The 12,997-nt window shown below is 40.0% G+C and overlaps 1 protein-coding gene across 2 annotated transcripts in view; it reads right to left on the reverse strand.

Annotated features, from left to right (window-relative positions):
• Positions 1–1,266: 1,266 nt before the first annotated feature.
• The window catches only part of LOC123753083 (glucose dehydrogenase [FAD, quinone]-like), a 67,201-nt gene continuing 55,470 nt past the window's right edge, over positions 1,267–12,997 (reverse strand). For both annotated transcript variants that reach the window (XM_069303406.1, XM_069303407.1), the window contains 11 exons: positions 12,928–12,997; positions 12,299–12,433; positions 11,975–12,096; positions 10,673–10,729; positions 10,311–10,424; positions 9,572–9,728; positions 9,246–9,397; positions 8,014–8,191; positions 7,548–7,621; positions 6,420–6,571; positions 1,267–5,640 (listed from right to left, as the gene is read on the reverse strand). The exon at positions 12,928–12,997 is cut by the window's right edge and continues 120 nt beyond it. In XM_069303406.1, coding sequence (XP_069159507.1) covers positions 5,445–5,640; positions 6,420–6,571; positions 7,548–7,621; positions 8,014–8,191; positions 9,246–9,397; positions 9,572–9,728; positions 10,311–10,424; positions 10,673–10,729; positions 11,975–12,096; positions 12,299–12,433; positions 12,928–12,997 — 1,407 coding nt within the window. In that variant the 3' untranslated portion in view covers positions 1,267–5,444. The remainder of the gene's footprint in view (positions 5,641–6,419; positions 6,572–7,547; positions 7,622–8,013; positions 8,192–9,245; positions 9,398–9,571; positions 9,729–10,310; positions 10,425–10,672; positions 10,730–11,974; positions 12,097–12,298; positions 12,434–12,927) is intronic.

Below are 12,997 nucleotides of genomic sequence, written 5' to 3' on the forward strand. Positions count from 1 at the left end.
ACCTGGCCAACGATGCAACTCACAACAGTTGACTAATACCCGAGTACCTATTTACTGCAAGGTAAACAAGAGGCATTAGGGTGAAAGGAAACATGCCAAACTATTTTTTTGTCCCTTCCGGGGGCTTCGAACCCAGGATTCCCGACTGGGAGCTGGGAACGCGAAAATGAACCCAATGTTCTACCACCAGAGTCCGAGACTCCATATATCTATTGCTAACTGGTAGGACCCTATTAATATAATTTAAAAGTAAGTATACTAATATAGAAAGTATCTTGCTAATTTTGTAATAGTTAGCCATATAAAGTGTTTTCTTTCACAAGCCATCTAAACTAAAGAACATGTATGGCCAATGAATTACATGGGTAACCTATATAATAATAGCTCATTGATATATAAACAATATAATAATTCTGTGTCGGGGACAGGATGCCAGTGTGTGTTCATACACGTTATAGGCTTTTATCGAGGTTATCCCTCCTCCTCTCCAAGGTCGAATTAACTATCCCTCCCAGGAACAAGCTGACTAACTCCTGAGTACCAACTTGCTGCTAGGTAAACAGAGGCATTAGGTGAAAGGAAATGTGCCCAACCATTTCTATCTCGCCTGGGATTCGATCCCGGCATTCTCGATTATACGCCAAGAACATAAGAATAAAGGTACCTGCAGAAGGCCTATTGGCCCATACGACGCAGCTCTTATCTATATCCATCCAATCTCATTTATATATATGTCTAACCTACACTTGAAACAATCAAGGGATCAGAACGAACCCGACTGTACCACCGGGACCCTTACATAGGGGTCCCGCATTATCTCAAATAAAGATAATAATAATATTAATTTATTTGCACAATTGTACACACACGTACACATGAAAGGAAGATACATATATTGGGTAAGACAAGTATAGTACATAAAGCCACTAATATGCAGTACCGTTATCTCTGTTATTTTAATTGCTGACATGACATAATTAATTATGTCATGTTTCCCAATCTAAACATGAAATTTCCCAATCTATAAAACCACGTTACAAAAGAGAATATGAGCCTACGACTCTAATTTCTTCTCAGAAATGGTGCCAGTGATCACCCCTTTTTCAATGAGCTTGGGGGAGTATTCCTGCCAATCACTCTATTCTCGGAAATTTATACTCACCTGTGGTGCCTTACCTAAATAATCAATCAACGAGACACTTCACGCAACACACATATATCTAAAAACAAACACAAAACAAGGAAAGTGAGAATAAAACAAGAAAAGAACACATTGGATGTTATGTACTATATTGAACACCTTGGCCACTGAACACAAATAACACATAATATACACAAATCAATACTAAAAACAACACTATTCACTACAATTACACATATAACACTAAGTAAGCCCAGGTAAACACTAGACACAACACAACACTACAGCAAGCAGCACATGGACAGCTCACTATGAAGAACTTTAAGAATGGCACATGCTAGTTCAACTACAACAAAGGCATTCAACTCTCAACTTGATTGACACTAAGGAATGGTATGGCAGGGGGAGGAGGAGGGGAAATAAATGAGAAATATTTACAATTGGGAGGAAACCTAAGTGCAGGCTGAACATATGTTCACCTCGCTAAACGAGACATTGTTTGCCTTCAGAGAAAGCACTCAGTCCCCCCAAAACATGCAGGCGATGAGTCACAATAACGTTGGCTAAAGTAAGTTGACCGGACCACACACTAGAAGGTGAAGGGACGACGACGTTTCGGTCCGTCCTGAATCATTTCGGTCCAGGACGGACCAAAACGTCGTCGTCCCTTCACCTTCTAGTGTGTGATCTGGTCAATCCACCCAAGTCTTCAATACCTTGCGGTTTTATATGGTAGTTTATTATTTACGATTATAATGAAGAGTGCTAGGCTATGAATTTCACAATTTTCGTTTATAAATCAATGTTGTATCGATTTTTGGTAAAATTGGTTAGGGCAATCATTGTAGAAATGAGTTTTCTAATTTAGCTAATATACAGTCCAGGAGAAAAACAAACTCTCAGTTTACATCGATAAATGGAGTACACATCTGTTATTTATCCTTCTAAGACAGTGTACATAAGAACAAAGGTAACTGCAGACGGTCTATTGGCCCATACGAGGCAGCTCCTATTTATAACCAAATAAATAGATTTAGTCGAGTAGGGACATGGCCTCGCCTAAGGCGGCGGCCGCCATACTCACTTTATCTTTATGGATGACTAACTCAAGACCGCAAAATAACATTAGGATGCTAGAGACGAGCTGAACAGGTAATTGCTGCGCCCTGCTTGTTACCTCAGCTGTCACCATGCTGATTTGAGCCAAGATTGACTGTAATGATGTAGAATCCACTCTCTAAGCCAATCAGATATTCAAGAAAATGCAGCATTTAGAAAGGTTTTCCTTCATATGAACAAATCCACAAGGGACGTGACGAGGATTCGAACCTTCTTTGCCTTCATATCTTCAAATACCAAAGACGATTAACAACTAATTCCCTTGCAAACCTCGTTACAACTTTGCACTAGAGTAATCATCTCACTGCCGATTAGTTCCAGGTTCGATTCCCAGGTAGGTTGAGCTGCTGTTTCGATAGGTTTCCTTGCAAAAAAAAAAAAAAAAAAATGGTATTTTGGAGTCAGACAGCTATTGTGGGTTGCATCCTCAGGGGATCTGGATAAGCCTAACAGGCTTTCAGTTTCCGACAATAAGAAACATTTCTCAAGGGAATATTTAATGTACGCAAAATTACGAAAGCGCTCTGAATATCTTCTTTTTATTTCTCCTGTGTGGATATTTAAGCATAACTGAGTCATCTATTCTTGTGACTATTCTTGCATGTATATACCAATAAATTTCCTTAAGTACTTTCGTATATTAATACATCTTCCCTCCTTCTGAAGATGTATTAATATACGAAAGTACTTAAGGAAATTCTTGTTTCCATTTTCCTCCGTGATCTGACACTGTCACATTTTTTAATCACGTGTTTATTTTCGTGATATACACACACATACCAATAAATATGTATGTATATGTGTAAGTAATGTGCATGCATAAGAATCAGTACACTTACATATAACTATGTGCTTCAATACATGAAACTACAATTTAAAACATAATTGTGTAAATATTTACATGTAAGTATATCATGTGTAAATCTATATTTACACATTGAAATATACATATATTTATCAGTATATACACATGACTTTCACAACACATCATCCACCATTTCTTGTTAAAGGTGTATACAGCGTTGTATAATAGAAGAATTTCTCTAATAGGACCGAGAGAAAAGCCTTTATCACTCACACACAGAGATCACACTAACGTGATGCATCAAATGAACAAATCCACAAGGGCCCTTTTACCCTGTCGTAGCTCAGTCGATTAAGGCAGTGTCTGGGATGCTCCCGGACGCAGGTTCGAATCCTCGTCACGGCCCTTGTGGACTTGTTCCTTTATCACTCACTGCTGACTTGGCAGCCACGTCCAGCGCAGCTAAAAATTACTTGCTGAGAAGGTAGATGATGTATTTTATAGTACTGTACACTACAGTTAATACAATGGACTACTAATATAAGGCCTAAGAGTGATCATGAAAGTATAATGAAAGTACAATGAAGGCAAAGTTAATTATACTTTGCTTTGGCAGGCACAAAACTAGCATTGATGAGTATACAAAATGATGATAAGTAAAATTATGATGAGTATATATACTATGTACATATGAAGAAACTGTTGACATATGAGGTCATTATGTATGTACAGGATATTTAATTACACATTGACTACGGGAGTATATATATAGTGATATGTAAATGACATATGAGGTCATTATGTATGTACAGGATGTTTAATTACACATTGACTACGGGTATATATATAGTGATATGTACAAAGAAATTAAGATTTGCCTCGTATCAGATAACCAAATCAGCCAACACCAGGATCCGGAATAGACTAGGATGTATAACTCACAGCGTTTGGGGTTGGCCTCAAAATATTACCAAATGAAGTTAAATTATTATCCAATTCGGTAATGTTAAGTTCAACACGCAGCGATGTGGTTAGAGAATCTTTGTTACTTGTATGTGAAAGTTTGCTGAATTCCCCGAAAAATTTATGATTTTGTATTTAAAGTTTCTATTTTGTTGTTCGCGAGTGCAGATATATTTGTAACTTCTTAGAAATAATCTTTGGTTGGTGCTATATTAAAAAATTTATGTTTAAACTTCATAATTCCCAAGACAGCAGTAGTGTATAAAAAAATAATGCATGAAAAGTTTGATAATAACTATAAAAAAAATGTATCCCTGAGATATATAACAGTCCTGCCAGGGACCCAGTTGATCACAGCACACACACACACACACATATGTTTTTACATATATGTGTATCTCTGTCCTTAATTCAGACGGCTTAATCTGCATTCACTAAATGGTTTACGAGCTCCTGAGCAATAAGTGTTACCCATAAAGATACCTTGAATTGAGGGTGACCTCAAAGCACTTAGGTGACTGTAAACTGTTTAGGAAGAAATAGACAAGAGGTATTGAACCCTTACGTGTGCAAGTACATGCATATCTGGGGCCAGATTCACGAAGCAGTTACGCAAGCACTTACGAACCTGTACATCTTTTTTCAATTTTCGGCGGCTTTGTTTACAATTATTAAACAGTTAATGAGCTCCGAAGCACCAGGAGGCTGTTTATAACAATAACAACAGTTGAATGGGAAGTTTTCATGCTTGCAAACTGTTTAATAAATGTAACCAAAGCCGTGAAAGATTGAGGAAAGATGTACAGGTTCGTAACTACTTGCGTAATTGCTTCGTCCTGGGTCGTGGACGGTAGTTATGACCACAATGTTGGCCCACAACACCATAAACTACCTCACACTACCATGGTGACACTCTTCCTTAAGAACAAGGCTATATTATTATATGAACAATTTCTGCAAGACGTACAGCCTTTGTGACTTATTTTATTAATATTTAATTGTTCTACTTATATATATATATATATATATATATATATATATATATATATATATATATATATATATATATATATATATATATATATACTGAACTGCCGAACAAGCATCACGAATTTAATCAAAGTAAGGCCAAGCAAGCAAGCAGAGCTTTGTACATTAAAGTCAGATTGTCAAATGACTATCGCGATGCACAACAGCTTATAGCAATTTACAATCAAATAAATTTATTTCGTAAACGTATTCATTACTTTTATTTGCCTTCCATGGTCAATATTTTCGTTTCAAATGTAGTTCATTTTGCACGACTGATTCTGAATTTCCGCAAACAGCAAACCGGGAAATATTCGGAGGCCAACCCGGCCAGCCCCTCGTAACTAACTGTGCTGTCTATACATAAACACACACATAAAGCATTTATCAAACCCACGGCCCAGTGGCCTGAAGTGTAGAGAAGACGGGATCAAGACGGTCGTGACTCAAGACACCCCAGTCTTGCTTGACGAGGTCGGCTGCTCTCTCCGCTATCATAATGATGGCCGCCACCGGATTACCAGACACGACCACCGGCATGATGGAGGCGTCTGCTACCCGCAAGCCAGATACCCCGCGCACTCTGTGGGCGTGTGGTAGATTATTACCATGTTGCTGGGAGCAATGCTGTTTAATATGCAGGCGATGAGTCACAATAACGTGGCTGAAGTGTGTTGACCAGACCACACACTAGACGGTGAAGGGACGACGACGTTTCGGTCCGTCCTGGACCATTCTTAAGTCGAAATGTCGTCGTCCCTTCACCTTCTAGTGTGTGGTCTGGTCAACATGCTGTTTAATATCTTTAGAATTTCAAAGTGACAAAATGGGTACTTTTTGAGGTACATTGTTAGTAATTTACGTTCTATCATTTTTGGAGGATGTTAGTAGCCTAGCCAGAATCTATTTCTATACGAAAATTAACCCTCTATTACCTTTTTGCAGGCTTTAATCAATACAAAAGCCAAGGACAGACTTTCACTATGTGTTCATAATTGGTAATGCAGGATCTACCCACGTTATAGCAAGCAGCCTTGAAAATGCAGTCTATTTAATACTGAATAACAACTAACTTAGCAGCGAAATAAGGATTCTCATCAACAAATCCTGATCCCTTATAAATGCTACTCGGATACTACACTATGCCTGATGGGTCTGTTGTTGTTGTTAAAGATTCGCTACTTGGAACAAAAAGTTCCAAGTAACACGGGCTATGGTGAGCCCGTAGATACTAACTGGTTCAGGTACGTGGTTTCAGAAGAAACAAAATCAAAACCGAAATATCTATAGATATTATAAAAGATTTTACTTAAGATATTTGCGTCGAGTATTTTAAGAGGCTCGACGCCTAGTATTTCTTACTTGAGATTAGAATCGACCACGCTAAGAGGATCTAGTTCCGGGCCCATCTTGCAGGTGCCAGCGAAATGGTAGAAGGTTGAGGCCATATGCAAGACGAAGCATCTCCAGTAGGCGTCACTACCGAACTCCTTTGCAGCGCATTCTTGCAGTGGCTGTAGATAAATTGAAGCACCATTATTATAAGACGTATTAACAGAACTAGACTTTAAGGTATTAGACTTAAAGCCTAACATGTTCATTATGGGTCGTAGGGACCTTGGTTTCTAGCCATTAAGAAAACTTTAATGGCCAAAAATAATCAGAATTGAACTCTTTGAGTTCAAATTCAAAAGACTCAAAGAAAACTCATTGAGGTAAAAGGGTTAAGATCCCACCTTCCTACAGTGATATCTTTATATCAAAATAAGTCATATACCTATTCCTTGGTCTAAATAGCTATGTCAGTAAATTTGTAATTTACTGATTACAAATAGTACATACAACAAATTCCAAAGACTGACTGCAGAGATAAGTTGTAAATTTGTATAGAAAAATGTGTAATGTAGTATAAAGTACCTAAATGTTAACTTCCGAGTTTGAACAAAGAAAAGCGCTGTATATCAACTCAAATATATAAAATATTGGTAAATCAAGTTTTTAAAAGAAACATCTCGTTAATAGTTAACAAAGGCCTAAACCAAAAAATTATTTGTCAATGTAGGAAATAAGGCAAAGAAAATACTTAGTTTGATATCTAGAAATGTTAGCAAATTTTCTTAATGTGACGAGGTTTTAATTGGTCGAAACCAGTAGGTAAATTCGTTAATTGGTCAATAGGCTCCTGTAATCGCCTTAATAACCCCTCTAGAACTTAACAAGCCTTTTCAACCCCCAATGAGTAAGCGGTTATATAGCCAATATACAACACAAGTATACTATACTAGGATTGCAGACGAGGAGTCACAATAACGTGGCTGAAATATGTTGACCAAACCACACACTAGAAAGTGAAGGGACGACGACGACGTTTCGGTCCGTCCTGGACCATTCTCAAGCCGATTATACAAGGATTGATATAAAGACCTAACGTAAAAAAAAAAAAACAAGTGTATATGGCATGACAAGACTAAATAATATAAGCAGACTGACCTTAGTGTAGAAAGAAGCTCCTAAAGCCTCTGCCATTGGCGGTGATTGGCCCACCTGGATCGCCAGCTTAATCCCTAGACAAACAGACGTTTACATTTCTATTTTATATATTATAATAATATATATACTTAATATTTATGAATTTGATTTAATTTCTTAATTATATCAGTTCATTTTTGCATCTGCAAATATAACATACTTTGTTTACGATCATTATAAGTTTGTTACCAGCAAATAATGGTAAACATTGTACATTTTCCTCGACAGGAATATATAGAAAAACAAATATTGTTACCATAGTGTAAATTACAGCACCGGGACTCGCCGAAATAATATCGTGACTCGGCGATATGACCCCATATTACGAAGAGAAAAGAGTCTATATATAGTCCAAATGACCACTGCTGGACACGAAGAAATGATTTCCACCAGTTACCATCAAAGGTGGTACAGCGAGCTAACTTACCTCGAACGAGGGTTTCCAGGTCGTCAGGGTGACTTAGATAGTTTGGATCAATGATCATGGGGTGCAGTGGGTTGCTGGAGGATAGAGTGATGGCGCCTCTGCTCTTTGGACGCATCAAATAAGGCATTATAGTCATTCCAGGCCGCCCCAGCAACGGCCCGAAGTGCTGTAGGTATGTCTGGAAGCAGAGAGTAGTAGTAGTTGAGCCATTAGGAAACGTCTGAAGGGGTAATTAACGTTAGATGGAGGGTAGTTTAGTTTTAGAAGGGAAAGGGGGGAGGGAGATATATTTAGGTGGCAGATAATTTATTGACAGACTGGTAATGCGAAACAAGATGTTGAAATACTGTGTTTGGGAGATTGTCATGGAGGAGTAGCCGGTTAATAGTTCTTTTTCCTCTCGTTCAGGAGCGGTTTGTTCCACGTTAGTGACCTGTGTTTCACCCACAACATCAACAAGACCACCTCAAACTGTCCTCTCAAATAATGTAATCGCATTTTGATGTCAAAATCCCCCGCAAGGGACAAAACATCCTGATGTATAAAATATTAATCATTACAGCTCGCAAAAGTTCATGTTCTCTTATGTGTGAGTCCTCGGTTAGGATGGGTTCGACAGATTAGTACATCGTTTTTGTGACGTTGTGACAACTAGACAGCCCGGAGCTGGATAGAGCCTGATTCAGTGGTGCTTCTCTTAGCGTCAGAGGGAGGGAGGGAGGGAAGAGAGCTATCAGGAGAAGCAATAAGCCATTACGACTATATAGCACTGGGAAGGGATCAGGATAAGGATTTGGGATGGGACGTTAACGGTGCCCCAACCACTTGGACGGCCGGGGATTGAACGCCGACCTGCAGGAAGCGAGACCGTAGCTCTACCGTCCAGCTAGAATCTAGAATCTACCGTCTAATATAGTAACGTAAATCTTCATGAAATGTCGCCGAGAATGTTGTCCGCTGTCTTTGATAGTGTGAGGGGAATTTTCAGAGTAATCTTCTCGCTGAAAGTTAGAGAAGATAGAAGAAGATTAACGTAACCACCTGGGGAAGATAGGTCTAAACTATCACGTTCCAGTAACCACAAACAAGTCACATCCATGTGCCGGAGAGCTTCCAGCGCTGCTTATCGTAAGCAATGGTGAATTTGTAGCTTGACCAGACACGATATACACCATTCAGTGTTTAAGACGCCACCATCAACTAGCCGTGACGCCGAGGACCCAAATACCTACCCTAGTTTCCATCCCCAAGGCGGTGGAGGCAAGGAGTCCCTCTTGAGCCAGGCCAGACGACACCATGAACAGCTGCACGTCGGGCCAGTAGGGATCCTCAGAGCCATGGATCCAAGCGTGGCCGAAATCCCCCAGAGGCGTTGTGTACGTTCCTGGGCGTAGAAGGGTGCGTAAGGGACGTATGCAGGAACACACATGAGAAAGACATATCTAAACACACATTGAGGAGAGTCAAAGTGGGTGGAGTATACATAGAAGGCTGGGAATGAGAGGAATATAAATGGAAAAATGGCGTTATGCGTCCTAGGAGCATCTAGGGCACTGACCTGAGCGGTGGTGAACGTAATCACTGAGCATAGTTGGGTCGACCGCGTTCAGCGCTGTGTTAGGGAAGTCGGGTGGTGTGTTCCAGGTGAGTCCGTAGAGGCACATGTGGTCCTGTAGGTTCTGTCCAACCCCGGGGACGTCAGCCACCACCTTCACCTGCTCCACACACACACATACAGGGTAGGCAGGTTAGGTTAGGTAAGGCTTAGGTGATATTATGGGTGTGTGAGGATGTCGGCAGGTGGAAAGGTTTCTGTAAGGGTATGGGAAAGTTTCTATGAGGGTGTGGGAAGGTTTCTGTAAGGGTATGGGAAAGTCTCTATAAGGGTGTGGGAAGGTTTCTGTGAGGGTATGGGAAAGTCTTTATGAGGGTGTGGAAAGGTTTCTGTGAGGGTATGGGAAAGTTTCTATGAGGGTGTGGGAAGGTTTCTGTGAGGTTATGGGGAGATTAGAGTATTGGCCTGTCAAATGAGCAGGAACAGAAGTTTCTATTACAACAAATCAATCTAAATTTGCACAAAAGACCTGACCATAAAGACAAGAAAACAAGGCACGACATGTAAAAGAAATTGTATAACCCTGTTTTATTTGTCTAGATAAAATGGAGTAGGGTGTTTAACTAGTCACTCCATTATTTAACTGCCCGAACACCTAGTTAACTACGGAAATCATGCCCGTATCAGCACCTCAAGACCTGGCTATACTTATTACCAACAACGGACACTCAAGCGGACATACCCCATGCTGCTCGAGGTGCGGCCGGTGTCCAATTCCTGATAACATGAGGATCTTGGGAGAGGACAGAGCCCCGGCAGACAGCAAGACCTCCCTGCGAACGGACACCTTCCTCACCTGTGGAAAGCCAGACACCTGTAAACACGTACACCTCCCACGTACACAAGATTAGTATTTCCTGATCAATAATATATAACAATAACGAATAATTGCGCCCTGGAGAGGACACTGAAGCCTCGACAACCAGAACCCAACTCCATATTGAATCAAATGTAAGATAACCACAACTGAAAAATGGGAAGGAAATCCTTGGGGCTTTCAAACCCTCTCAGGTCCTTTGCCCAAGGACGTGGTTAGCTACGCACCTTCCCATCGTGTAGATACTTGACCCCCACCACTCTCTTCGCCCCGTCGACGATCATCTGTGAGTACAAAGTCAACGTAATACATTAAATTGTTTTAGTTACAATCATTCAAAGGGAACGTGGTGGAGCTCATGATTAAATGGACGAACAAGGTAACTAAATCAAGAATTAAGTATTTCTATAATCCTCATTACATTAAAAAAAGACTCGATTCATTATGTATGATCAATTATCATATATATATATATATATATATATATATATATATATATATATATATATATATATATATATATATATATATATATATATATATATATATATAAATATACTTTAATTACTTGTAATTACTACTCTGTAGTGTTGTATCAAACTCTGAAAAAAATGTATATATGCCTCAGGCACCACTAGACCTTTCAAAACTGCCCCTTCCACCATTGTTTCTAAGTTGATAAATCGATTGCCAACAACAAGGTAATCAGAATTATATATATAAAAAAAACTTGGCCAACTTATGCACTTTAATGTCCATGGCATAAATATCTGCCAAATTTCGCTCTGTGGAGAAATGCCAAAACACCCAAATATAATCGCCCCTCACATACAACATATGAGGTAGTGCTCCGCACCGAAGTTTCAAATGGCGCTTGACACTTCCACTACACTTCAGGCGTACATATCACTATGTACACTGTGTGTACACAGTGTACACAGTGTACACAGTGTGTACACTTGGTCTGAGCTGTGTGTACACTTCAGTACACAGTCATGCATGGAACACACTCTCAACCTTCGAAATAAACCTATTTCCGAGTTTTTCGAACTCGAATGGCACTTATGAGAATGCGGTCTAAATGAAATAGTTTACCGTGTATCTGTCGCATTTACTCACATAAGCACACCAGCTACATCTAGACGTACATCTCTTGCACTAAAACTAGTGCCCACTAGGAATGTTACTAGTGAAACTGCAAGCTAAGAGTCCTAGCCTTCAGGGGCCAGATTCACGAAAGCACTTACGCAAGCACTTACGAACCTGTCCATCTTTTCTCAATCTTTGGCGACTTTGTTTACAATTATTAAACGGTTAATGAGCTCCGAAGCACCAGGAGGCTGTTTATAACAATAACAACAGTTGAATGGGAAGTTTTCATGCTTGTAAACTGTTTAATAAATGTAACCAAAGCCGTCAAAGATTGAGAAAAGATGTACACGTTCGTAAGTACTTTCGTGAATCTGGCCCCTGATTAACACGATAAGTTAAGATTCAACAGCTTCTCTCTTACAACAGTTTCACACTACCTTTAAAACGGTGGCGCCTGTAAGAATGTGGAGGTTTCTCCTCTTGCTGGCCGGTGCGAGGTAGGCCCTGGCCGTGTGAAACCGTTCACCGTTCTTTATCATGTATTCCGTTCTCGAGAATCCTGGAACGGCAAGAATGTGAATGAGAAAGAAACTTGGGGAACGCGAATAACAAACTGGAAAAGGAAAAATTTGCTATCTATTCCTAGGATTGAACACTTGCTAGATCTATCGTGAGATATCTATGGAGTGGATGAGGTTAGAATAGAAAAGCTAAGGGAGAAAGATAGATAAGGGGAGAGAGAGGGAGGGGGAGATACTAACCAATTTGCTCAGGTCCACTGGGGTCGATGACAGAAAAACCCAGGTACTGGCCGGCTCGGAGAAATATTTTGGTCACCCCGTGGTTCCCGGGGTCAGGTGTCACCGGTAGCGGACCATCGCGGCCGTGGTAGTTCTCTGCAATATAGGGGCCAACGGTCTCTTATCGCGGTAGTCACCCCTGCTTAAGTTAATCCACTTCTTGCGTATCATTGTATATACTCACTGGTATATATGATGTATACTCAGGTTGGGCCACCTCCGACGGCCTATGTAGTTGGGTTTTATAATACCTAAAGTTTAGGCTTGTCTGGTAGGAAAGCCTACATTACTTATAGTGAATAAAACTAACATGTCTTGCAGACATACTCCAAGGTCATTTGTATACCAAACTTCTATGACCCATGGATCTGGGTGTCTCATAGTCTGTTCTTGTCCGCAATGGCAACAACATGCTACTCCGCAGCTTGGCATAACTTCCATGTTTACATACGATACATACACCAAAATGTCTACATCACTACTAGGTATATGTTAACTGAGAATTTACATTAGTTAAACTTAAAAGTACAATACATCAAGATGTAAAAGTAAGGCAGCTCTCACCTACTTTAAGGCAGCTGTCCACCCACCTGTGCTCTCTTGAACGGCGCCCCTGTAGCTCTCAGCCCTCCTGAAGTAAGGCAGGACTGACTCGTAGTT

Source organism: Procambarus clarkii, chromosome 50, assembly GCF_040958095.1.
Source record: "Procambarus clarkii isolate CNS0578487 chromosome 50, FALCON_Pclarkii_2.0, whole genome shotgun sequence".
NCBI classification, from domain to species: domain Eukaryota; kingdom Metazoa; phylum Arthropoda; class Malacostraca; order Decapoda; family Cambaridae; genus Procambarus; species Procambarus clarkii.